Source organism: Chlorocebus sabaeus, chromosome 3, assembly GCF_047675955.1.
Source record: "Chlorocebus sabaeus isolate Y175 chromosome 3, mChlSab1.0.hap1, whole genome shotgun sequence".
Lineage (NCBI taxonomy): Eukaryota > Metazoa > Chordata > Mammalia > Primates > Cercopithecidae > Chlorocebus > Chlorocebus sabaeus.
Window position 1 is genome coordinate 92,830,233 of NC_132906.1, and position 27,475 is coordinate 92,857,707.

At 44.0% G+C, this 27,475-nt stretch overlaps 1 protein-coding gene across 16 annotated transcripts in view; it reads left to right on the forward strand.

Annotated features, from left to right (window-relative positions):
• Window positions 1-27,475, forward strand: part of ARHGEF7 (Rho guanine nucleotide exchange factor 7) — a 181,175-nt gene that overhangs the window by 130,498 nt on the left and 23,202 nt on the right. For all 16 annotated transcript variants that reach the window (XR_012092630.1, XM_073014500.1, XM_007960907.3 and 13 more), the window contains 7 exons: window positions 12,924-13,046; window positions 19,084-19,222; window positions 20,028-20,087; window positions 20,824-20,970; window positions 22,863-22,949; window positions 25,540-25,618; window positions 25,810-25,949. Coding sequence is in view for 15 of the 16 variants with exons in the window: in XM_073014500.1 (XP_072870601.1) it covers window positions 12,924-13,046; window positions 19,084-19,222; window positions 20,028-20,087; window positions 20,824-20,970; window positions 22,863-22,949; window positions 25,540-25,618; window positions 25,810-25,949 (775 nt within the window). In the remaining variant the exon portion in view is untranslated. The remainder of the gene's footprint in view (window positions 1-12,923; window positions 13,047-19,083; window positions 19,223-20,027; window positions 20,088-20,823; window positions 20,971-22,862; window positions 22,950-25,539; window positions 25,619-25,809; window positions 25,950-27,475) is intronic.

Genomic DNA, 27,475 nt, shown 5'->3' on the forward strand with positions numbered 1-27,475 from the left:
CCTTTACTCAGATAGTTCTAATATGTTGTACATTTTCTGTAAGGTGATAGTGAAAACAGTCCATCAGGAGAAAAATTTTCTTCTCTAGAGACTCAAATTCTTAGTGTATTTGTTCTTTGAACTGTTTTTTAATAAATCGGTTAACTACAATGTTTGTAATTTTCAGTTTCTATTCTGGTGACAGTTTTTTTAAAAATGTGATTTTGAGTGAAGTTGTTTGAGGGAATATGGGTGCCACTAGCATGAAGGCCAGGCTCAGAAGAGGAGTCGGGCTAAGGGGCCGAGTTCCGTTTGGGGTTACGGTGCATTTCAGTTGGAGATGTCACATGGGAGGGTGGAAGCGGAGACTGGGAGCCACAGACTTCCCACCCGGCCTACTGCATGTGTGGGAAGAAGTGTGGCCCAGGTAAGGGTTAGGTTTGGATTGACAGCTCTCCTGGTCACCTGCCTCGTGTTGCTTGCCCACGTCTGTTCTGGTGTCCTCATCTATAAAGCAGGGGTGCTGGTGTTGCCCACCCAGAGTCTCGCGGAGGTAAAGTGGCCTGGTACTTACGGAACCATCTGCAAATGCTCGGGGCCCTGCTTGGCGTCTGGAGCTGAGTTCTCCTGCAGCCTCTGTTCCACCAGGGCCCTCCCTGTGCACCATTTGTAACTTCAGTTGTGAAAATGTAACTTCACGCCGGCTTTGGAGGGCCCTGAGTGAGCTGGCTGTTTTCAGGCACGTTAGTGAGGGACTTTTTTCCTTGCCCCTCCCACTTCTGCAGCTTTGTCTTTGCTTACTTTCACTTTCTGCCCTTAGCCTGGGGACATTTTATGACTGTCTTTAACTGGGGGATATTTTTTCTGTGGAAGGTGGGGTCATGGTGCTTTCTTTTCAGTGCTGCTTTTCTCTTGGCTGTGTTGTTCGGGGATGTCTGACAGGCAGTTGGCTAGCCATGGAATCAGGTTGGAAGTAGAGAATGATTTCATGAACTTCATGAATGGTGTAATGAATTGGTATGATATTTTATTCATTGTCTGGATCTTATTTTTTAATGTCGATATTTTAATTATTTTTTTTCCCAAAATAGTGGGAGGCAACTTATTTTTAACCACCAACCAGTTAAGCCACCATTGCCTATATTTGGAATGGTTGAAAACAACCAAATGTGTCTTTAGTCTTATTCTTATCCTACACTAATCAGTTACTTGATTAGTAGGCTGTAGCTACGGAGGAGGCCGTAGCTACGGTGTAAACCAAAGAAGGCAGGAAGGTTTCACTTAGAAGGTGATGGAGAAATAGACCAAATGTTCGGGAAAGAAACATTTTGGATGATTAAGGAAGCTTTATAAATGGCATGTAGGGAGGCACAGTGATTGGAACTGTGAGCACTTTGATGTTTGTAGCCACCTTGCCTCCTTTCATAGAGGGTTACCTGTGGCACGTTCTCCCGGCGCACACTCAGGTTCTGTCCTGAGCCTGCTCTGCTTCTCAGTTGATGGAGTATGGTCTCCACCATCCCTGGTCTTTTGGTGTCATGGCCAGTTGTCGGCTCCTGTCTCTGAAGTCAGCCTTTCCGGATCAGATCTTTCTTGATTGTTCAGCTTGTCTTTTCGTGTTTGTGCTGACCTCTGTGGAGACCTTTAGTCAGCGTGCTTCAGGAATTCTCCGGGTCTTCTCCTTCCTCGTCTTCCCTGCCCACTCGCTGTCTTCGCATCACCCACCTGTTGATTCTTTTTAGCAATCTTTGGCATATCTTTAACTCTTCCTTCCCCCACCTTGAATCACTTGCCAAGCTGCCTGTTCTATGCCCGACCCGTCCTGAATGCCCTAGTTCAGGTCTTCTGGGTTTTCGTGGTGTCTGTGCACGAACTTAACTGGGGCCTGACTTCTGGTTGGTTCCTGTTCTGTCCAGCTCCTCCACTGCACTGGTTCTCCTGAAATGATTCATCCCAGAAACTGGGGGCGACACCGCTTTATTCATTTATTTGTACACAGCACTGCTTCACCAGCTGGTCTTCAAGACATTTGGACAGGACCTGTTAAAATTGTGGCAATTTTTACTTATTGAAAACAGCTAATTTAGATTGGTTCCAAAGTTGTAATAATCTACAGATGTCCTTCTACAGATTGGACCTCCCTTTTTGACCTCTGTCCCCAGGCCTTGGCTCATGAGCCTTTCTTGTTGCTCCCTGCTGGGGCTGAAAACTGGGATTTTTCCCCCACCCAGCTCTCCTTACTATTCCCTTTGTTTGGATTCACTTATGCTTATCTTCTTACTAAAATCCTACTTAATCCTTCAGTCCCAGTGAACATACCAGTTCTTAGTACAGCCTTCCCTTTGTCTCTTGCATTTTGTTTGAATGTATGTCTTGATTTTATTTTAGTGGTAAATGCCTTTCAATGTATTACAGACATCAGTAGACTGAGTTCCCATTTGTTGACTTGTATATGATGGGACTTCAGTGTATCAAAGAAAATATCCAATGTGTTTATAAGTATTTAATGTAATTGTTATAATAGTTAAATGTTATGTGATGATTTTGATCAAAAGTTGATTATAAAGCCTAAGATAATAGGGAGGAGGTGGAGCAAGATAGCCGAATAGAAACCTCCACTGATTGTCCTCCCCACAGGAACACCAAATTGAACAACTGTCCACATGAAGAAATTCCTTCCTAAGAACCAGAATCAGGTGAGTGATCACAGTGCCTGGTTCTAACTTCATATCACTGAAGGAGACACTGAAGAGAATAGGAAAGACAGTCGTAAATTGCTGATGCTGCCGCTCTCTCAACTTCAGCAACAGCTGTGTAGCACAGAGAGAAAACCTGGGCACTTTGGGGAGGGAGGGCTCAGTGGTTGTGGGACTTTGTATTGGAACTCAGTGCTGCCCTGTCACAGTGGAAAGCAACATTGGGCACAGAGGTAGCATTTAGACTAGTTCTAGCCAGAAGGCTAGTCACTGGTCCCAGCAGTTGGAACCTGAGTTCCGGCAAGCCCCACCACCGTGGGCTAAAATGCCTTGGGGTTCTAAGTAGACTTGAAAGACAGTCTAGGCCACAAAGACTGCAGTTCCTGGCTAAGACATGGTGTTGTGCTGGGACTCTGAGCCAGTGGCCTTGTGGGGCATGTGACCTAGTGAGACCTCAGCCGGGGCAGCCAAGGAAGGCTTTGCACTGCCCTCCCGCAACCACAGGCAGTGCAGCCTGCAGCTCCAGGACTCCTTCCTTCTGCTTGAGAATGAGGGAAGAGTAAAGACGACTTTGTCTTGCAGCTTGGATACCAGCTCAGCCACCTTAGGATAGGGCATCAGGCAGAGCCCTGAGGCTCCCGGATGACGTTTATAGACATACCTTGGACCAAAAGGGAACCCACTGCTTTGAAGGGAAGTACCCGGTTCCTGTCAGGATCCATCATCTCCTGACTAAAGAGCCCTTGGGCCCTAAGTAATCAGCAGTGGTACCCAGACAGCACTCACCGTGGGTCTTGCATGAGACTCAAAGATGAACTGGCTTCAAATGTAACCCAGCCTATTCCCAGCTGTGGTGGCTACAGGGAGGGACTCCTTCTGCTTGAGAAGAGGAGAGGAGACTTTGTCTTGCAGCATGGGTAACTGCCAGCCGCAGTGAGGGAGAACATCTAGTGGGCTCTTGGGAGTCCCCAGTTTCAGGCCTTGGCTCTTATACATGATTTTGGAACCTGCCCTCGGCTAGTGGGGAGCCCAGTGCTCTGAAAGGAGAGACTCAGGCCTGGCAGCATTCATCACATACTGACTGAAGAGTCCTTGGGCCTTGAATGAACGTTAGCAATAAACAGGCAGTACTTGCTGCAGGCCTAGGGTGGTGGTGGACACAGGGAGAGGTTCCTGCTTATGGAAAAGGGGAGTGAAGAGTGGGAAGGACTTTTTCTTGTGACTTGGGTGCCCCAAGAAATGTTCAACTGCGGCAGAGTAGTGCAGCAGCTAGATTCCTAAGGTTTCAACTTCCGGGCTCTGGCTCCCAGATGGCTTCTCTAGACCTGGCCAGAACCAAGGGGAACTCGCTGCCCTGAAGGAAAGGACACATGCCCGTCTGGCTTTGCCTCCTACCGATGGTAGTGTCCCAGGGTCTTGAGCAAACATAGGCAGCAGCTAGGAAGTGGTTACCATGGGCCTTGGGTGCAGTCCAGTGCTTTGCTGGCTTCGGGTGTGAACCAGTGCAGTCCCAGTGGTGGTGACTGTAGGGGTATTTGTGTCACCCTCCTCTAGCTCCAGCTACTCATCTCACATACACACACCCCTCTCTCTGTCTCTCTCTCTCTCTCTCTCTCTCTCTCTCTCTCTCTCTCTCTCTGTTTGGGAGAAAGTAAGGGAAGAGAACAGAGAGTCTCTGCCTGGTAATTGAAAATTCTTCTGGATTTTATTTAGGAACACCACAGTGGTTACTGTGTGAATCAGCAAGAGTCTCAGCATGACTGGGCGTGGGTGCCCCAGTTTAATGCAGATATAGCTACAGTGAGACCAGAAACTTAAATCACAACACCCAAGTCCCTCTGAATACCTAGAAAGCCTTCCCAAGAAGGATGGGTACAAACAAGCCTACGCTGTGAAGACTACAACAAACACCTGACTCTTCAACGGCCAATGCCCAGACACTGACGAACATCCACAAGCATGAAGTCCATCCAGGAAAATAGGAACTCGCCAAATAAAGCCACCAGTAAGCAATTCTGGAGAGACAGATATGTGACCTTTCAGACAGATCATTTAAAAATAACTGTTTTGAGGAAACAATGAAATTCAAGATGACAGAGAAATCAGTAATCCTATCAGATAAATTTAAAGAGATTGAAATATGAAAGAATCAAGCAGAAATTCTGGAGTTGAAAAATGTAGTTGACATACCGAAAAATGTATCAAAGTCTCTTAGTAGAATTGATCAAGCACAGAAAAGAATTAGTGAGCTTGAAGACAGGCCTAAAAATACACAGAAGAGACTAAAGAAAGAATAAAAAACAATGAAACATGTCTAAAAGATACAGAAAATAGCCCCAAAAGGGCAAATCCGAGAGTTATTGGCCTTACGGAGGAAGTAAAGAAAGACATAGGGGTAGAAAGTTTATTCAAAGGGATAATGGATAACTCCCCAAACCGAGAGAAAGGTATCAATATTCAAGTACAAGAAGGTTATATTAATAAAACACGGCGTAGATTTAACCCATAGAAGACTACCTTATGGGCTTTAATAAGCAAACTCCCATAGGTCAAGGATGAAGAAAGGATCCTAAAAGCAGAGAGAGAAAAACAAATACCATACAAAGATGCTCCAGTACATCTGGCAGCAGACTTCTCAGTGGAAGTGAAAGGCCAGGTGAAAGCTTCCAGGCCAGGAGACAGTGGGCCTGACATTTAAATTGCTAAAAGCAAAAACCTGTTATCCTAGGATAGTATATCCAGCAAAAATATTCTTCAAACATGAAGGAGAAATAAAAACTTTCCCAAACAAAAGTTGAAGGATTTCATTAACACCAACTTTGTTGTACAAGAAATGCTAAAGGGAGTTCTTCAATATGAATGAAAGAATGTCAGTGAGCAATAAGAAATCACCTGAAGGTATAAAACTCACTGGTAATAGTACTCAGAAGAACACAGAATAGTATAATACTGTGTGTAAACTACTCATATCTTGAGTAGAAAGGTTAAAAGATGAACTGATAAAAACTACAACTTTTCAAGACATAGTACAGTAAGATATAAGTAGAAAAAAAAAGCACGAGGACAAAGTTAGAGTTTCTATTAATGTTCTCTTTCCTTGTTTGTCTTATTGTTTATGCAATCAATGTTGTCATTTAAAAATAATGGGTTTTCTTATTTGCAAGTCCATGGTGACCTCAAATTAAGAAACATACAATAGATCCATAAAAAATAAAAAAGCAAGAGATTAAAACATAAAACCAGAGAGAATCACCTTTACTAAAAGGAAGACAGGAAGGAAAAAAGGAAGAGAAGATTACAAAACAAGAAAACAGATGACAAAATGGCAAGAGTATGTCCATAGTTATGAATAATAACATTGAACTTTTTTTTTTGTTTTTGAGACAGGGTCTCACTCTGTTGCCCAGGTTGGAGTGCAGTGGCACAATGTTGGCTCACAGTAACCTCCACCTCCTGGGCTCAGGCGATCCTCCCATCGCCTCAGCCTACTGAGTAGCTGGGACTACAGGCATGTGCCACCAGACCTGGTTAATTTTTGTATTTTTTTTGAGACGGAGTCTCGCTCTGTCACTCAGGCTGGAGTGCAGTGGCGCAATCATGGGTCACTGCAAGCTCCGCCTCCCGGGTTCATGTCATTCTCCTGTCTCAGCCTCCAGGATAGATGGGATTACAGAAGCGCCAACCACCACGCCCTGCTAATTTTTTTGTATTTTAGTAGAGACCAGGTTTCACTGTGTTAGCCAAGATGGTCTCGATCTCCTGACCTTGTGATCCGCCCGTCTCGGCCTCCCAAAGTGTTGGGATTACAGGCGTGAGCCACCGCGCCCGGCCCAATAACATTGAACTTAAATGAACTAAACTCTGCAGTCAAAAGCCGTAGAGTGGCTAAATGGATTAAAAAAAAAAAAAGACCCAATGATCTGTTGCCTACAAGAAACACACTTCACCTCTGTAGAGACACCTATAGACTGGAAAGAAAGGAATGGAAAAAGGTATTCCATGCAAATGGGAACCAAAAAGAGCTGGGGTAGCTATACTTATATCAAACAAAATAGATTTCAGGACAAAAGCTAGAGATAAAGAAGTCATTATATAATGATAAAGGGGTCAGTTCAGCAAGAGGATATAGCAGTTGTAAATATGCATCCAACATTGGAGCACCCAGATAACATAAAGCAAATATTATAACTAAAGAGAAAGATAAACCCCAATGCAATAATAGCTAGAGATGTCAACTTGCAGCACTGGACAGATCTTTGATACAGAAAAGCAACAAAGACTTTTGACTTTATCTGCGCTTTAGAACAAATCAATCTAATAGATACTTACAGAACATTTCCTTGAGCGGCTTCAAAATACACATTCTTTTCCTTAGCGCATGGATCATTCTTAAGGATCATATATATTAAGCACAAAACAAGTCTTAAAAAATTTTTAAAAATGAAATTCATCTCAAAAATCAAAAAATATAATTTCATCAAGATTCTTCTGACCACAATGGAATAAAACTAGAAATCAATAATGAGGAATTTTGGAAACTGTACAGACACGTGGAAATTAAACAGTGTGCTCCTGAATGACCAGTGGGTCAATGAAGAAATTAAGAAAATTTAAAAATTTCTTGAAACAAATGATCATGGAAACACAACATATCAAAACCTATGGGATACAGCAAAAGCTGTACTAAGAGGAAGTTTATAGCTATAAGCACCTACATCAAAGTAGAAAAACTTCACATAAACAACCTTAATGATGCATCTTAACAAGAAAAGCAAGAGAAAACCAAACCCAAAATTAGTAGAAGGAACATAATAAAGATTAGAGTGGAAATAAATGAAATCGAAATATTACAAAAGATCGATGAAACCAAAAGTGGATTTTTTGAAAATATAAAATTGACAAACCTTTAGCCAGACTAAGAAAAAAGAGAAGACCCAAATAATGTTTTCTTTTTCATTTCTGATTTTAAAATTGATACTGCAGGCTACCGCGAACAACTGTATGCCAATAAATTGGAAAACTTAGACGCTTTGGTAGTCAACAAGAGAGGGACCTGCCCGAGGCCATGTGGCTCCAGGGGCCGTGTGTCTGTGTGTGTGTCTGTGTCTGTCTCTACCCTGAGTGGGAACAGGAGGCTACTTGTGAAGTCTCATCTCTGAAGGCCGTCTGTTGATCACAGACAGGCTGCTGGGTTCACTGCAGCCGGAGATGTCTGTAGAGGTTCCCCCAGCACATTGCTCTGTCTTCATGTGCATCTTGGTTTCCATCCGAAATTGCTTGTTATTGAACTGAGAACTTTTCCTCTGTCTAGCTAGCAATATCACTAGGAGTAAATGTGCTAAGGGGGAAACTGCTTAGCATTTGATTTCTCAAATGTTTTTCCTGAGACCCAGTCATCTTTACTCTGGGTAAAGAAAAAAAACCCTTGGGTACCCCCTTTTACCTTGTGCTGTTGCTGTTACTATGAAGATGTAGACAGTATGTGTGACTCTAGCTGTCATCAGATCATTCATGGACACAGTGCAACATCATACCTGTTAGATCATGGCTTTGGTTCTGCCAGGAGGCCTGGTGGGAGCAGCTGGCATGATGCGTGCTGCCTCTTGTGACCCGTGTGCACCATCCTGCTGCCCAAGGCCTTGATGTAGCCCCCACAGGGTGCCCTGCCTACACATTATCACACCCTGAAGAGCGGCCTATGGAGCACAAGAGAGAGCCGAGGGGAACATCCTCTCCTTTAATTCTGAACTCATATTCTGTAGGGGTGATTTCTGTGAGTGGTTAGTTGTTGTGTGAACTCAGGTATCTGGGCAGCGTTATGTGTGGAATATGTTGGCACGTTATGCTCGAGTCCTAGGGCTCAGCTGACCTTTATGAGCTTTATCTGCTACTGAATTAATGAACAAGGGCTTTATCAGCCATGTAACTTTGGTGACAGAAAATTCTTGGAGAATTGGTCTGGGACTGAAAGAGGTAATAAAAATCTAGAGCTTAGGCCCAGTGCAGTGACTGAAATAGGAAAAACCACTCGTACAGTGAATTGTTTGTTTATAAGCGATGCTTATAAATACGACTTAATTTTTGTTAATTGATGAAATACCGGAAATGAAAATTTATCTAGATTTTCATTTCTGAATGGATCATGGGCTGTGGCACTGGCCGGGTAGGAGGTGAAATCTTAGCATAGCCCAGGGTCCAGCACTGAGCAGTATTTCTGCAATCATAAGAATTTAACCCATTTTAGGTAGTACATATCCGATAATTTTCCTGTGCCACATCTCTGGCAGTGTTTTTTTGTGCATGCAACTTTGGCATTCCATCATTACCCAGTTCTCTTCAGTCCTCCCAGCGAGGCATTCAGGGTTCTGTCATTCTAGAAGCTAGCCTCTTCCTGATGTTTCACTGTGTCCCAGCCTCTTCCTGATGTTTCGCTGTGTCTCTGCATGTGAACGTCACCCGCTCCGACGTCAGAATATTCTCAAAACCTGTGTCTTAAGTACCTGGATTAAGGGGCGTGTCCTTCCTCCTCTGTAGGCTGGCAGCAGTTTGTTTGTAGCTTGTATCACTGAGACTACATAATTGTCTTCAGTTTACTTTTGTACAAAGTGATAGCACTCACTTTAAGGTAGAGACTGTTGCCCTGTTTTTAGTCTGTTCCCAGTGCCTTGTAATGGTGCTGCGTACATACAGTAGTTGAAATTAATTTGAGTCAGTGACTGTCCTGCAAATGGGCAGAACTGTGGCTAATCCCTATAGGCTATGGAAACCCCGCTTAGCTGTTCACAGTTGGAAATGGGTCTGCAGCAGTGCAGATGCTAGCTTACTTTGCCCTCTGTTGTGTTTTAATAAACTAAACAGTAAAGCACTGTAATAACTGCATGATACATTCAGGATTTGGAAACATGGTGTGGATGAATTAGACAAGTGTTGTTAAGAGCTTGAATTGGGAAACGTGCTGTATCTGCTACACAAACTCCAGTAGCCTCTAGCCACATGGGGCTGTGAAGCTCTGGAAATGAGACTAATGCAACTAAAACACTGAATTTTTAATTTTTAAAAAAGTTTTAATTTACCTTACTTGAAATAGCCGGAGGTGGCTAGTGGCTGTTGGATTTGAGGATAAAGAAGCATGGCAGAGAAGGCAAGTGGGACAACCTCCCATCTGCGCGGAGGTCTGTCTGTCACTGCCCCCAGCAGGAAGACTTCTGCATCCTAATCCTCAGCCTCCTTATGCTGTGGGCAAGGTCCCTGCTGTTGCAGACCCCGCTAAATTCTGAATCCCTGAAAGGTACCTGTTGTGCTTCTGTGAGCTCCCTCCAGTATTCTGGGTGGGGACATGTCTTGCTCGGAGAGAGATCAAAGGAGAGCTAAGAGAGGGAAAGCGATGGAAAGTTAAATATTGAAGGAAGGTGTTGGCCTTTTTTTACATAGCACAGGGAAGAGACTAGTATGTGGAGGGAGCACTTACATTTGGTAGATGTTCTTACACAGATCGCCACCTGAACCTGTGTGAGATATTTTTATTACCTACATTTTACATTTCTATTGTTTGTATTATTTACAGTAACTACATTTGACATCTACATATTGCTGTGTTTTTAGGAGCAGAGGTTTATTCTCACCTCTTTCCTGAAGCCCATGTTTTATAAAACTGACATGTTATCTAGTCTAGAAGGGAAGGCCCGGCAGTGCTTGGTGGCACATGCTTGTAATCCTAGCTACTCGGGAGCTGAGGCAGGAGAATCGCTTGAACCCAGAAGGCGGAGGTTGCAGTGAACTGAGATGGCGCCATTACACTCCAGCCTGGGCAGCAAGAGAGAAACTCCATCTCAAAAAAAAAAAAAAAAAGAGACAACCTGCTGTGCTGGGAATGCTTGAGAGTCTGAGGAGAGAAAATGGTGGGTGGTGGGATTTGGAACCTCTGTCACAGCATTACTTCCTGTGCTTTTCTGTCTCCACAGCTATTATTGTAGGACGTACTGATAACAGCTCAGTAAATTTTCTTAAATTGATGAGAACAAGAACAGTCTTTTTGAGCACTGGTTAACAGTTATTAAGGAATGAATAAAAAATTGTTGAAAAACAGGGAGAAGACCAAGTCAGCATGAATTTTGAGTGCTCTGTGTTTTGAACATGAGATTTTTCCTAATACTTGTGACTCGCTGATTCCCCTGACTCTGACTTTCTCCAGCCACTACTTAGCAGCCGCAGAGCGGAAAGCAGTGCGCATGAAGGCGGAGACACCCAGAGACTGGAGGAGAGGTGGAACCGGGAAGTCCTGGGCCTGAGGTGCTGCCTGCAGGGTTGAAAGGCCAGCAGACAGTTGGGAGCCAGAGCGTGCTGTGGTCTGAATGTGTTTTCCCAGATCATCTGTTATTACAGATGATCACCAATTGGATGGTATTAAAAGGTGGGCCTTGGAGGTGGTTAGGTCATGAGGATGGAGCCTTCGTGAATGGGATCAGCACGCTTGTAACAGCTGTGAGGGAGCTGTTTTGCCCCTTCCCCCCGTGAGGATGCAATAAGGGACCACCTGTGGGTGCCTTGGTCTTAGGCTTCCAGCCTCCAGAGCTGTGGGCATTTCTGTTGTGGGTAAATGACCCAGTCCACGGTGTTCTGTTCCCAGCAGGGGTGGACTGAGGCTGTGTGCTCATCAGAGAGATGGCAGAGCAGAAGCAGTGTCCCCATGAGTTGTAGGCCAGGACCCTAGTCCCGGGCTCCGTCCACCTTTGTGTTGGATGCCGACGTCTTTCCTTTTTTTTTTTTTGGCATTCCTCAGTCATTTTGGTCAAGTACCTGCTCTGGGAACTTCCTGAGGAGCGAGTGCATGCCAGGCAGTTAATCCATGTGAGCGCTCACGGTTGACTCAGACGGAGACAGTTAGAGGAAGCAATTTCCGCCCCCGTTTCAAGGGGTGCTTCAGTGTTTCTGGGCTCTGGTGCTGAGGAGGCCCATGCTTTTCCGCATTCTTGGTGTGAACAGGTGTTTCTCAGAGCTCTTTGCATCCTTTTTTCTGGGCTTCTGAATGACTCTGCTGTTGTCTGGGGCCTCGGTTTTCTTTTGACCTTGTGCCAATGTTTGTGGACACCTTCGATCTTGTGCCTTGCACTCTTTCTGTTTAGTCGTGTGATGATTTCTTTGATTGACTTATGCTTATATTTTTGGTTTTCTGTATCAGCAACTTTTATTCTGATGTGGAATGACTATAATACTTCCTTTTTCCCCTTTGCTCCTTTATTCCCCCCGCTTTTTAGGCAAATGTATTTGTCGTCCTTTCATGCCTTCTTATAATTAAGGCTGGTACACTGAAAACGCTTTGGAAGTGCTGTCCGAGAGTTGGGACTGGCTGACTCGTGTTTTCTGGAGGAATCTCTGGTGTTCATGTTTTTGGTCACTTTTTCTGTGGCTCCCATTCCCTAGGTAGGAGGATGTAATCCTTCTGGTAATATTATGGGTATCTGGGGAGCAAAGACAGCCTGGGGTGCAGGGAAGGTGGTAGGAGTTCACGTGGGTCTCCTGTTTTCAGCACACGTGCCCCCTGCTCCGGGTTGTTGCTGGTGCCCTCTAGAAAGTCTTAGGCCCAGAGAGGTGAGCGCGTACCCCGTTAGGCATACCCCCCACTGAGGCAGCACCACCGGGGGCCCTGATGCCCGAAGCTTGTGCTGACTCGTCACCCCTCATGCAGCTTCCAGTGCTGGTTCTGGTCATCTCTTCTTCATTCTTTTTGTTCTCGTGAGTTTATGCTTCTTGGAAAAGCCTATTAACTGTCAGGATGCTGTGGATCTGGGGAGGAGAGGCACCTGATAGATGGGCTCGCTTTCCAGTCTCTAACCTGAAGGGAAAGGCGGTTTTTGTATTTTTTGTTAATCTTGATGCTGCTGCTTTGGTAGAAAACCTCACAGACTGAATAACCACATTCAATAATTCTCCTTTATGCAAAGCTCTGTGACATCTGTTTTTCTTGCTGCCCAAAGAGCTTGGGCCTGAGGGTTGGTCGGGATGCCGTGCGCGGTCCTGGCAGTCTGAACACTGCCGGAGAGGACCTGGCAGCAGAGCTGCTTTCTGGGCGCCGCTTCTCTCTGCTAGACTCAAGGCAGCAACATGTGTGTGCTGGGATCGGGGCCTCTTGTTTTCACAGACAGGTGCAAAGGGAGGTTTTCCTTACTCAGAGTATTATATGTCTGTCAGTTCGCAGTTGTCCTGTCTGTAAAACTGATGACTCTTTCCCTTTGTGTTGCATTTCTCCAGGTTGCCCGAAGCTCAGCAGAGAGTCGGAGGCTGCTTTTTAAACCTGATGCCGCAGATGAAAACCCTGTACCTCACGTATTGTGCCAATCACCCTTCTGCAGTGAATGTCCTCACGGAACACAGGTTCGCTCGCTAGGCACCTGGGCAGCGGGGAGGGTGGATGGCTCTGTGTCCTTCAAATAGTGCATGAAATAGGATGATGCCAATAGTCCCTTGGTTATTAAAGGATATGAATTTTAATTACCCCTCAAAATTAGTGCTTGAGAAGTACTGGTAAGAAGTCTTTGAAATGATGGTATTTCTGTAAAAAGTCATCTTTTTTGATGTCTTCCCTACAGCCTGAAGCCCTTTGGTTAATAGGTTGAAGGGGTTGATAAGTGTTCTGGGGTGTAGCCACAAGCTTAGTCAAGGGTCCTGGAATCATATTTCTCTCCGTTCTTAAAACTGGAAGTACATGAACCCAAGTTACATCAGCTGTAAGAAAAAGTATCCCATTTCAGATTAATATTAGGTTTTATACACAAAACGTTACATTGGAGACCATTAGCTTTTCAACCTGAAACTAAAAACAAGTGCAACAGAGAATGCACAAATGTTTTGCTTATTTTGTGAGGCAAGACAGTGTCTGCTTCCTGCGAATTGGAGGAAGATGTTTCTCAGCTGTTTCAGTTATTGAGGAGGATCTCGGTTGTTAGTGTTAAGAATTGATTTGTTTGAGGATTGGCTTGGAGGAGACCACACTGGGGCTTAGAGAGCTCAGAGGCTCACTTTCTGCTTCTAAAAGAGACCAAAGATTTGTATCAGTGTTTTACAAAACATTTCATAATTTCTTTTGAAAACAGGAATTCACATATTTTTAAAACCATAAATGGAAAAAGTATTGTTTTAGTAGCATGAAGATAAATGCCATTTTCTTTCTAACTTAAATATTTAACTTCAGCCTAACCGAACATTTCAGCTTAAAACCTCTTCAGTGAACAGGTGTTGGTTGCCTCTTTAGAAGCACATCTGGGGCTCAGGTGTGGCACTGCGTGGGTGTCCTAGGACAGCTCAGACATGGCAGCACAGTGGAATCGGCTCAGGCTGCTCCCTTCAGGCTCTGCAGCCTTGGGCAGATTTCCTCCTTCTCTGGGTTTCAGCTTCCTTTCCTGAAGGAACTCATTCACAGGGATGTTATACGCATTCAGCTAAAACTGTCAGCAGGTCAGCTCAGGGTGAACATGCCAGATGCTCAGTGAATATTTTGTTGTCCTCTATTTTTTTTTTTTTTTTTTTTTGAAGACCCTGGATAGTTACTGTTTCCTGGGTGTGCTCAAATATAAAAAGATTAAGATTTGTTTGAACTTCCTATTTGTTACTAAAGCATCTGCAGCCCAGAAAGGAAACAGCAGCCTTGAACAATGCAATGAAAGGAAAGGAAGTTAGAACTCACAGCAGTCGCAGATGAAGGAAAACCCAAAGAAACCTCCCTTTGCACGTCCCGTTTGGGAGTGTGGGCTGTGTCCGCAGCACCTCCAAGCATCCAGCATGTTTCCAGTTACGCACTATGCGCCCTACGCCTGGGAATTTATACATTGAATGAGATTTCCAGAAAGCACAATGCAAGTGTTAAATTTGTATCTCTGGAAGTTCTTCAAGAATTATTGATGGAGTGATGAGGAAGATGAACAGAAAGTTCATCTCTCTGAGGACCTGTCCTAAAAATGACATTGAAAGTCACTGGGACTGTTAGTTTCCTAAAATGTGAAGCCATTCAAGAGCAGTGCTTGTGGGCGTGTGCTGCGTTTATCCTCTTCTCTGTTATTACCTTAATTAGTGTGTTTGTCAGGTCTTAATGAACGTGTAGCATTTTCCTGAAGTAACCAGAAGAAAGAATACAGGTGGGTTTTTGAGTCAGGAGGGTCTTTGTGCCTCCTTCCCAGGGCTGCCCAGAGAGTGGAGGGGCAGGCTGAGGCCCACTCTGGACAGCAGCCCCGGGGGCAAGTCACTGTTGATTTAGTGCTGGGAGTCAGAGCTGCAGCGAGAGGAAGGTCCCCCGAGCCAGCAGGTGCCGCCACTGTGGAACCTGAAGCTTGTGTGCCCTCCTGAGTTCCCTGCGCCATGAGAGTTCTGCCTCTGTTGGCCACACATTCCTCCCTACGCCAAAGAGCACGGCAGTGAATTGGGGTCGGGCTTCCCTGTGCCAAGGCTCCTTCCTACTTCCTGCCTTTGTGCTTGGATTCTTTCTTGTTCCTCTTGCCGGCTTTTCCATGTGTGTGACCGTCTTTAAGCTGCCACGCCTGTGGGTAGACTAATCTGCTCATGCCGTAGTATAATTTTTAAGGATTGGGTCAGGTGTGGTGGGTTGAAGTTTAAAGTCTTATTTGCATCTTCACCGTCCTTGTGTTACTTGGGTTTAAGTTGTAAGTGTGAGCCCTGCAAGTGCAGAATGCCAACTCTGAGCGTTTTAGCAGCTCTGACCTTCCACGGTGTCCAGGGATGGAGGCAACACTTGTCCATGGCCAGCTATTTTGCATGAACTATGAGTGCCATAATTTAGTCTGTAAAAACGATTTTTTCCCCAGCAGTTTGTTCTTCTGCGCTTGGCTCTGTGCTTGCGTGTGTTTTGTGGCTGCCGTCAGCCCACAGCACTGTGTCAGTAAGGACTGAAGAGACCCACTATGTGCGAGGCTGCTGGCACCAGCAGAAGTGAAGCTGAAAGAGCCATCTTCGGTTAGAGTAGCTGTAACTAGCTGTTTCGTCTTACTGTGGCACTACTTTTTTTTTTTTTTTTTAAACTTCAAACTGAAACTAAAATGATCCACAAATATTTATAAAATTTCATTTCCTTTTTAACTGTATTTGTTCTGGCATTGTAAGAGTGTCTTGTGGATATTAAAAGGAGTTTTACTTGCACACATTTCACTTTTTTGGCTTCAGAGCTTTTTTTGAGGGAGTGGTGATGAGGGTAACTGTTTAGTTTTGTTAATTTTTCTCTGCTGTACCATAGTTAGGAAATTTCACAGGTAACCCTGAAATACAAATAATGACCTGAATGGATTTTTCCTTGATTCTTATTTTGGTGGAAAAGGTCCTTATGTGGATTACATTTTAAGGGGTTGAAATATATTTTTAGTATCGTAAAATTTGATTTTCATGGGACCACCTGATAAATTCTCCAACACCTAGAGAATTGTTGGTAAAATATAAATCGCTCCTGTCTGAAGCCCTCATGTCACTCTATTCATGCTTCAGGAATGGATAGAGTGAGTAGTGGAAAGGGGAGCACTTCTGAGTAAACTGGGCAGAGGGGAGGGACATGTGTGTGCAGAACAGACTGCCCGTGGTCAGAGGGGCCGGCCGTGCCATCCACATAGTGGGGATCCACCTTGGGTGCAGAGCATCAGCCGTTCTGCCGGCAGTGATGGCTTGGGTAGTGGCCTTCATACAGGCTGTCCTCTGTATCACTTGCAGAATTGTAGGTCTGCCCCGCCTAGAGTGATGTTTGAGGCATTGATGTCTGTGAGTGCCTACCCTGGTGCCCAGCATGGTGAGTGGTCCCGTGGCTCCTCTGTCCTTGTGGTCCTGCTGTCCACAGAGTGCTCACTGTTGACCCAGCTGAGAAGGGGGCGGGGGACAGTGGCTGTAGTGGCTGCAGTGGAGGGGAGTCTGTCCTGGACCTTCCTCAGTTCCCCACCCATCTCCCCGGGTAAGGTGAATAGTGAGGAAAGAAGGCAGAGGACGTGTCCATGTTTAGAAATGATAGGAATACGTGCGGTGTGCTCCCGGGCTCACGTCAGTGCAGCCTCACAGTGAGCAGGACACCTTGCTGTGCAGGTGTTACCCACAGCAGGCCCCTGAAGTTGGCACTGCACTTTATTTCAGTAACCTCCAGCCTGGGATTGTCTCAAGGAAATGATTTTTGGAAAGCACAAAGTTATAGACAACAGATGTTGAGTTGTCTGTTGCCCACAAAAGTGCACGTGCTCTCGTGCGTGTGCGCGCTGTCTCACACAAGACACACACCACCACATACCCACACTCAGACGTACTCGGACAGTTTCTGTGCTACTAATTTTTAAAACAGCATCGACATGATGGGCAGCCTTACAGAAATAATTATGAAGCCTTATATATGGAGTTGATAAAATGTTTCTCGTCTTATTTTTTAATAAGTGGATATAGGCAACATTACCCTTTTTTATAATTTGCTTTAGTGTTGATAATACCTGTTTAAGTGTGTATATGTATTTGTTCATTGAGGGTATTTCTTGTTGGCAAGGACAGACGGAGGTGCTGCACCCGCATTGTTACTGTTTTTACACAGCCTAGGACCGCACCCTGGCCTTGGTTAATGAGACCACCCTGGTTTTGTAGAAAGCATGTAGACGTGAGTGGCCTTCTCGGAGGGTCGTATGTGCTGAGGAAGGGGAAGGCTGGTTTCCTAGTGAGCGTTTGGTTTTCAGGATGGTGTTTGAATTGGTTTCACTGGGGGACATTCTCACTAGCTCCCTTGGCGGGGAATCCACATGGAATAAGGAGAGTAAGAAGCGGGAAGGGCTGGCACCACCCTGGCTCTCAGTCCTCCTTATGGGAAGCTATGTTTCGGTTGAACTCTCTGAAACTGTTAATATTCACTGTTTGTGGAGTATTTCCTCTGGGTTAACCTAAACACTGTCTGTCTGTTCCCGGGGAGCCCTTGATGGATCTGGTGTCCCCTAGACCTCTGGCAGTGGCCAGCTTGGCTGTGGTGTGGTGCATTGGGAGGCTCCTGTGAGACCAGAACCGGAAATTGGCTTGTTTCTCAGTTTTGCTGTTAGGATTTTCATATTTATTTTAGGACATCGTTTACATAATGAGGATATAAAAGTATCTTTTCCTTTTAAGGGAAAACCTCTAGACTAGGAAAATTTGTTCCTAGGATGAGTGTGCCATGGGTATCATTTGAACCCAGCTCTGCTGACTAGAGACCCCTGTATTCTAGGATGGGGCGTGGTGATGGGGAGGGGGGTCACCTGGGTCTCCTGGATGGGATGTGGTGACTGAGAAGTCACCCTGGTCTCCTGGACCTGGCATTGGCTGCCAGCACTGGTGCTGCCTCCCCTCCTTTCTGTGGGCTGCACACTGTCAGATGTGTGGACTGATGGCACATGCAGTGTGAGGGACAGCAGACCCAGGGCCTGGCAGAGGCCTCAGAGATCGCCAGTGAAGGGGTGTCGCGGTCAGGTGACTGTCAGCCTTAACAGACGTGTGGATGAAGAGCTGGACCCCTCAGAATCCTGCCCGTGTCCTCTGCCACAGCTGTGGGAACTCTGAGGACAAAGGTGACGCACACGAGGACCCACTATAGGGAAAGCTAGGCGAGGCACCGTGAAGGGAATGGTGAAAGAGGAACACGGGAAGATCTAAAACTTTCTAACTCCTTAATTTTGGGATATACACTCAGTTTCTTTGTCCACACACAGGGACCCCTTCCTTCCTTACGTGTTGTGAGGATTGAATGTAACAATGCTTTTGAAGTTCTAAAGCATAAATCAGCATTCGCTGTCTGCACGCAGGGACCCCTTCCTTCCTCATGTATTGTGAGGATTAAACGTAACAAAGCTTTTGAAGTTCTGAAGCCTAAATCAACATTTGCTCTCTTCTCTTGCTGCTTCTCCCACTCCTCACCCCAAGAGCCATTGCTTACTCCCAGGCTGAGTGCTGGCAGCACCTAGGTGGGGCCTTCTTGCTGGACGAACTCACCTCTGGGAATGAGCGCCATTGGCGTGCTCTAGCTCTTTACCGGAGCAGCTCAGTCCTTGTTCTTACCACCTGGAGACTCTGAGATTATTGGACTCCATTCTGGCTCTGAGCGTGCACGTTTCCATTGGACATGTCTGCATGGCACTGATGTGCCAGAGGGCCTCGGCATCAGTAGGATCTCATGGAGACCCACACATCCTGTGCTGTGTAGTTACTCTTGCTCATATGAGAGCAGGAACGGGACCCCTCAAGGGTGGGAATCCCCTTTGGCATTTCCAGATAAGCAGCGCAGATTTGGGATCAAAGCTGGAGCCTTCCAGATGTTAAAAGCAACACTCATGTTTCATAAATTCTGGCTGTTGCTCATGGAGATCAGAGAACCACCATTGCCTCTCATTGCTAACCACAAGTGTCTCCCTTGCCACTTGCTGCCCAGTGAGGAGTTGGGGGAGTTCATGGAGACCAAAGGTGCCAGCAGCCCTGGGATTCTCGTGCTGACCACGGGCCTGAGCAAACCCTTCATGCGCCTGGATAAATACCCTACGCTGCTCAAAGAGCTCGAGAGACACATGGAGGTACTGCACTTTCATTCTCTTACTCGGAGTCCTTACCAAGGGTTAGTGGCATGGTCAGACTTAACTGTGAAAGAAAGTATTATTCATGATTTATTTTAGAAGCCAGAACCAACAGAGTTTACAAAGAGTTTTTACTTAGTGGATTGTCAAAATGATTTTGTTAAATATTATGTTTTTCTCCTTACTCCAGCTCTATTAAAAAACATTTACCACTTATCTCTCTTTTACCCACTGCTGCTGGTTGAAAAGTTTCCAAAAGCTGAAACATGAGAACTGATTTTCAGATAATGTTGAGATGTCTTATCTGGATCATCAGCTACAAACAATGTGTGCATAAGTTATAGGGTAATACTGTACTAATCATTTAATGAATGATTATGCTCTTTTAATTTTGAATAACAGGTTGCAGCCTAGCAGAAATTTGGGTTAAAGTAACTCTCTTGGCTTGAGTTGGCAAACCTTTTCTGTAAGGGGGCAGACTGTAGGGTCTTCATCACAGCTACACGGCTCTGCCATTCTGGATACTGCATGTGAGCCGCAGCAGTGTTCCAATAAGACTTTATTGATGAAGCAAGTGTTGGCTTCCCCACCCCTGCTGCTCGTGACTGTTCTCTTTCAACGTATGTTTCCCCCAAGTCTGATGGCTTCATGATTTTCTGAAAGACTGACACTTTAATGCTGAGGGAAAAAGGGAATATTAAGGGTTGAAAAGTATTAGAAAAGTTTCAAGCTGGTCTGTAGAAAGTACCTTTTTAAGAAAAGCTTTTCCTTATGAAAGCTAATTGTATGTTTCTTTTACTCAAAGGATTATCATACAGATAGACAAGATATTCAAAAATCTATGGCTGCCTTCAAAAACCTTTCAGTAAGTGATTAAGCATATTGTTTTTTTCCCCCAGACATTATTGTGACAAATGAATGTAAAAGAATTATCAACTGAAAAAGTCAAATGATTAAAAAATGACTTGTGCTGACATGAAAGAAAAACAGAGTCGGCATTCTATGGCTGGTAAACTCCTTTTAGTGGACTATGATAGAATAATTACTTAATTTTTAAAATCGCAGTATAATTGATGTTAGATCTACTTTAAAATTATTTAAAACATTTTTTTACCCTTCATTCGTGTTGTCTTTAATGATTTATTGCAAAACAGAACAATGGTGGTTCCATTTTCTCTGCTGTTGTGTTGTCTTACCAACTGCATTTTTGAAATATATGCCTTATTTTATAGCTCAAGTTATACTTTGTTTCTTCTCTTCAGTCTTCTATATTGGCAAACACTAACAAAACCAGAATGAAAATACAGTTTTGTTCTGTCCACATTTCTTTTTCGTACAAGTGGCAAAATCTGCTATATTTTTCTAAAATAATACTTAGTATTCCAGAGCAGTTGTGTGCGTTGCTTCTTTTGACTTGATTTCATACTTTCAAGCAAGTACTTTCAATTCCATATAATTAAGCAAATCATTCAACAGATTATCTGTCTGAAGAAGTAAGATATAAAGCAATAATTGTCTTAAGGACGATACAAAGCAATGTGGCCAAAACTTAAGATTCTGGAAGTTTCTGTCTGTTAACAGTGTTGTTCTGTGTCTGTCAGGCCCAATGTCAAGAAGTCCGGAAAAGGAAAGAACTTGAGCTGCAGATCCTGACGGAAGCCATCCGGAACTGGGAGGGCGATGACATTAAAACTCTGGGCAACGTCACTTACATGTCCCAGGTCCTGATCCAGTGTGCTGGAAGCGAGGTACTGCTGCCCACATGTATGCACCAGGGTTTCTGTCCCACTCTTAGGAGCTCGTAACAGAAGGTGTTAAAGGCATCTCCGGCAATGAAAAACATCTAATAGAAGCTCTATCTTATAATTTGTGAGCTACTTTTTATTCTTGACACAGGAGAGAGGCTTATGGCATGTTAGAGAGGCTTAGAGCTGAGTGTGGACTTGCTGACCAGTTTGATCCAGCTGAAGTCAGTGTGGCCTGAAACCCACGTGAACTGAAGGATAGCACGCAGAAAGACCGGCAGGAGTCCCGTGCACACATCTGCACGGAGCTGATCTGGCCAGCAACTTGTACCAAGGCTCGCTCTCACAGGGACCTGCCGCGCTCAGTGCTTTCAGGTCATTACACTTTCCTGTGAAAGCTGACACATGCTTACAGGAGTCACCGTTTTCTTACGGGTTTGGTTTCAGTGAGAGATCAACTCCGATTTTTGGGACATACCCACCCACACGGTGAAAATCGAGCCGTTTGTTTCATGATTCACATTGACATGCATTCAGTGGGTCACTAAACAGGCACCTCTTTTTGAATTTTATTCTACCTCTGCAAAAATAACATGATCAAAACATGCTAAATGACTCATTTTTGAACACGAGACTCTAAGGAGAAAAAGAAAACTAAAACTTGAAACTTTCACAGTGTGTTTTCCTTTCTACCTATAAAATATCACCCCTTCTACATAGTCCTGTAGTTTGGGTACCATAAGAAACCATGATTGTAAAAACCTCACATCTTTTCAGAAGCACTTTCTTTTTGAATCATGCTCTTTTAAACTTTAATTTTTAAAATTAAAATTAAATGTGTAAACATTTCCCAAAGTGTGTTCTTTATAATATTAGATCTACACAATGCTGGTGGGTGTTACTTCAAAATGCTTCAGAGTGGTTCTGATCACGACTGAACATGATTAGTGGAAAAGATTCTTTATGACAGAGCTCCTCAGAGACTTGGCTCTCAATGTTCCCAAAGTATGTTGTGAGTCTTCAAGAGGGGGCTATAGCAAGTCGTTCTCAGTGGCTTCTTTAAAGTATGGAAGACTCTTTTCAAGGTGCTTTGCATAAGCCTAATGTTCTGAGGAATATACTTGGGGAAACTAATTCCTAGGACTGATTACACTTTTGGGGGCCGTAGTTTAAATGCCAACATGTGAAAAGGACTGTCTGGCATTTTTTTGTCACTTTTCGGATTCTTAGGAACTTTTTTCTTTCACTTATCGTCTCTTTGGCTTTTATCTTACTGAAGCAAGTGATTTTTAATACATAAGTAATACTTTTAAGTCTGATGTAAACCAGGTGATGTTTATGGGGTGGATGAAAACAACACTGAGTTGACATTTGGGAGGTTTGGGCAGTGCCAGGAATTATTAGTAGACCGAAATTGATTTTAACATTTTATCCTATCCTTCCTTTAGCTTAAAGACTTCACCTGTTCACCCCACTAAAATGTATAGGTTCTCTCCTTTTTCTCTGAACTAGAAAAAGAAAATTTTAGCTTACCTGAAAATAATCACAGAGCTGAACTCCTTAACCAGATATATTTTCAAGATGTTACACAGGCTAATTGTGACTGCAGGATCTTTTAATCATTCAGTTTAGTTTCTTACCTTTTGTTTTTTGAAGAATTTAGAAATCCTTCTCTTTACCTATATGTCAAAGCTCTCTCTTTATCATATATTAAGACTTAATACAGAATTTATCATAATTGTTTCCATTTAGTTTACCTGTAAAACTTGACAGAAATACCTAAATGAGAAATACCATGTGATGTTTCATAGGGTCTAGTATAAATAAGTATTTGTGCTCACATTTGTAAGTAGATGTTTTTTAAGAAATGTTTTGGGTTTCTTTTTTTGTATTAGGAAAAGAATGAAAGATATCTTCTGCTCTTCCCAAATGTTTTGCTAATGTTGTCTGCCAGTCCTAGGATGAGTGGCTTTATCTATCAGGTAAAACACAATCTAAATTTATATTTTATTGTGGATCTGAGGATAATTTCAGGCTGGCTTTGAATTTTGTGTTAAATATTACATGTATCTGTGTATGTGCTGTGTGTGTAATGCTGTATGTTCAGATATGGATGTACGGCTCCTGTTTATGTTTCGTTGTGACTATGCAAGCATATCCTATGTTAATTTTAAAAAAGGAAAGAAGTGTAAATGTAGAGCAACCTCATAAGGACACAGACTGTGGCACAAGTCAGCCTCTGTCATTGCCTTCTGTCATTTCATGCAAAATACCTTGCTGCTCCTTGCTGTAGTTTTGTTCTGTGAAATGGGTTCAGCTAGGGCTTATGGGTTAGTGGGGTAGTGTAGACTAAGGTCTTGTGTCAGTGGCACAGCACTGCCCAAATGCATCAGCAGATAGAAAGTGATGTAAGTATGTAAGTAGCAGTGTGTGATCGTTGAACCTTTTTAATTTTTGTTTCCCTGCTTTTCTTGGAGAAAATGTGACAGCGGATTTGAGAAGGAGGTGCAAGGGTGAGCAGGGCCTTTTTCTGTTATGACAGTGGTTTATAGTGGTGGTATGTGAAGGAGCTGGTATTTTTGCTGTCTAGTAGCTGCACTTGGCAGATTTCATTCTTTTTTTTTCTGTGAAGTAATAGAAGCACATATCCTTCCCATCAACTTTCTGAGGACTGGCCAGTCACCACATAACCACTGCAGCAGAAGCCACCACTTCGTGTTCCCTGGGTTGCGTTTCATTGTAGCATGTGTTGCTTTGTGTCGTCCCAGCAAGGGCGTTAGAGAACCCTGAGCAGACACTGTGCCTTCACAGAGGCTTTGTCGACCACCCAGAGAGGAGTTGTCGTCTTACGCTTACTCTAAAACGGGTGCTTTAGAATTGATGAATCACATATTTAGGAAAAGACTCAGGAAAATAAGGCTGTAGTTTGTAAGGCCACTGCTGAAGAGAGGTGATCTGTGGCTAAGGTGGTGCCCACTAGAGTTTTCCAATAAACTAGCAGCTACTTCTTTGTTAAATGACCTTGATAAACCTAAATCTCTGTCCTTTCTGGTCAGCACTATCTGGCTTCCTGTTTTATATCCCCAGAGTCTCATTCCAGTGGCTGGAGACAGGAGCCTTCTCTAGCCTAAGGGAGAAGAGGTTGCTACTCGTGGCAGGCTTGAGTCTCTGCCTGTGGGACTGGGGCTCACACTGGCTTTACCCTTGACGTGCTGACAGACTGCTGGGGCTCATCTCAGCGACAGGATTCTATTTTTCCGTTCTTAGTACAGTGGTGACCCATGGTCTCTGTATCGTCAGTCTTCATTTCTACCATTGGAACACGGGCTTTGGGGGATGCTAAAAAGTGTTCGATCCAGCCACAGCCACAGTGCTCTGTACACCGATGTTCCGATGGGCTAGGTTAAACACAGTTGTGCAGTTTCATTTTCTGTAGCACTCACAGCTGTTAAAGTACTTATATGCATTGTGAATCTTGGAAAGGAGTTCGCAGTGTGTAGCATTTTTAAAATACGCTTGGCCACAGAAGTGTCCAGCAGTCTCCTCTTCCACCTGCCGTGATTTAGGATGAGATTTCTCCACCTGGGCACTGCTGATGTTTTGGACTGGAGCATTCATGGCCCGGGGCTGAGGGCTCAGTGAGACTGTCCTGGGTACTGTAGGGTATCGGCAGCCTCTCTGGCCCTTACTTGCTGGATGTCTGAGCCCCTGCCAGGTTGTGGCACTGCCACCCATTCTCTGGGGGGGCATGTTCCCCACACCCGTTGAGCAGCACTCCCACTGGAGGTGCTTATGCAGAATCCCGCTCCGCAGCTGATGGAGTGCTCCCCAGGCAGCACGACCCAGACGCCACTGCCTCTTCCTGAGGACTTGGTGGGCCACCGTGTACTGTGGTTTCTGTCAGCTGCGCCAGGCTGTTTTGTGTTCACTTCTGATTTGTTTGTAATGATCACTTTGTACCCCGTTTCTGGTGTCTTTTCCATTGACATTTCCTCTTGCAGTTTCCGGTTTCTTCCATTTTCAGGGAGCGTTGGTTTGCCAACCATTTTCTGCATTGTGTGCAGCATTTAGCACAACTACTTATTTTCTGTTGGGTGGATTACAAAGTAGAATGTTACGCAGTTCTTGTTCTTGCCTCAATTTCCCACCCTTATTTTGACTTTAAACTTGGAGCTTCCTCTGTATTTCTTTATGAGGCAAATACATGCTTCTTTTCTGCAAAAACATCATTTAAAACAACTGTTACACCTGGTAGTTTTTTAAAAATCGTAATGTGTGATTTTTTTGTCCTGGTGTCTGTTTAGTAGCAGCTCATCAGATGCAGTGTGTGTTTGGGCTTGTCATTCTGTCCCTTGTCGCCAGTTGAGTTTCTTGCTTACAGTACAGTATTATGATTTATTATTTGAGATAAAGATTTTTGTATTATACATGCATCTGCTACAAACGAACTCTTTTTGGTTCACAAACACAGTTCCTCCACCAATTCTAAAATCATTTAATATTACTTTAATAATGGTACCTTTTTCTAGAAAAGCACTAATTGTTTTTTTTTTGTGGGGGGGTCTTTTTTAGGGAAAGCTTCCAACGACAGGAATGACAATCACAAAGCTTGAGGACAGTGAAAACCATAGAAATGCATTTGAAATATCAGGTGATAGGCACAAGCTGTGTGAGTGCCGTGTCTCGGGGAGGAGAGGCAGCTTGTCCCCGCGTGCAGATTCTTGCTTGCGTATTTCAGAAGGTGGTGTTTAAGCGTTGAGTGGAAATCTGGGGGCTGTGTGTGCATGCACGCACTTTTTACCTGTGTTTCCACTCAGCCTATTTTTTCCTTCTCTCCTCTAGGGAGCATGATCGAGCGGATATTAGTGTCATGCAACAACCAGCAGGATCTGCAGGAATGGGTGGACCACCTACAGAAGCAGACGAAGGTCACATCTGTGGGAAACCCCACCATAAAGCCTCATTCGGTGCCGTCTCATACCGTAAGGACCTGGCGCTTCTCCTCCTCCCAGACTCCAGGCGTGGCGTCCCGTGGCTAAGCTGTCAGCAAGTGATCACGTACTTTAAAACCTGATCAATATTGGGATAAAAATGCAAAACACTTGCTTGATATTTCTCTGAAAATATTTGGCCCTCTTTGTGCAGTAGTGAATTGTTTTCCAATGAGTGTTCTCGAGAAACAACCCTGAATTGTGCCTCCTCACGCACAGCTCAGAGGTGCTTGGGTGGGAAGCTGCTTTTTCTCAGCGTGTCCCTAGAAGACTAATTTAGGGGAGTTTTACACTAAACTATGGTTGATTTTTCTGAGAATTTTAACTGTTTATTATGCTTCATTTAAGAAAACAAAAATAAATGATTATGATGATGAAAAGGGCCAGATTCATGTTGAAGGCATTAAAATAGAATTTATGACACACTGTTGATTTTAAGAAATTGAGGTGTCTTTTACTTAGAAAAGCTCAGCAACTCTTTGAACTTTTAGAGAATTACAACTTTTCAAAATAGATGAACACTGAATTCGGTTGCAGTGTTTAAACCTCTCCTGGTGTTTTTTGCTCAAGAAGTTGGTATTGGGTTGTTTTAACAGTCATCTTTATCAAGTAATACCGAAAAGCTGGGCAGAGCTTTTAAAGAGTGAGTGACGATGACACGGCATTTTCAGCTTGCAGATTCCCTCACATCCTTACTAGGTTATTAGGATCAGTTCTGTCGTGTGCTCAGTTTTCATGTTTTCTTCTTCATGGGAAGGTTGTAGATCAAGAAGGATTGCTGTATTCTGATATTCTCATCAGTTTCAGAGTCCATCTGATTTCTCTCAGCAGTGTGCGGATAACTACTCATTGGCTTTTAGCTAGCATTTCATCTTTAATGGCTCTGCCGTTTTAAAATTCTCCATTCTTTCGTGGAGATCAGTTTATCCCAGCGACATGTGTACACGTGTGTTTATAAAGAACAGTGGATGAGCAGCTTCACTCAGATTTTCAACAGCAGCCTGAAACTCTACTTCATACAATTTTACATCAAGTCAGCTTTTCTCTGTGGCCAGACCCTCCGTCTTAGTGTTTCTTTCACTGGTGGCGGGGAAGGCACTGTGCCTCATGTTTAAAATGTTCTGCGTTCTCCTACAGAGTTTCTTTTGTGGGATGATGTATTCTCCTGTGATCCAACTCTGTCCAACTGAAGTCATATTCTAATTTTAGCATAAAGCATACTTCCTTTGACTTTCTCAAGAAAGGAGAAACAAAACCAGACACTACTTAACTCTGACGTTGTTGCTAGGAGGGATGTCTTACATAATTTTATCCATCTATACATTATTTCCTATGAAAAGATGACGTTATGGTGGCTTCATAGCATGACCTGTATCTCACACGATTCCCTCCCCCATGCAGGGACTAGAATGTGATCATTGCAGAAAGTTGATGGCGTCTGTTCCGGAAATTGTGGCATTAGCTGCTGCGGGGCCTTCCCTTTCAGCCTGTTTTGAAGGTCGTGCACTTCAGAATGC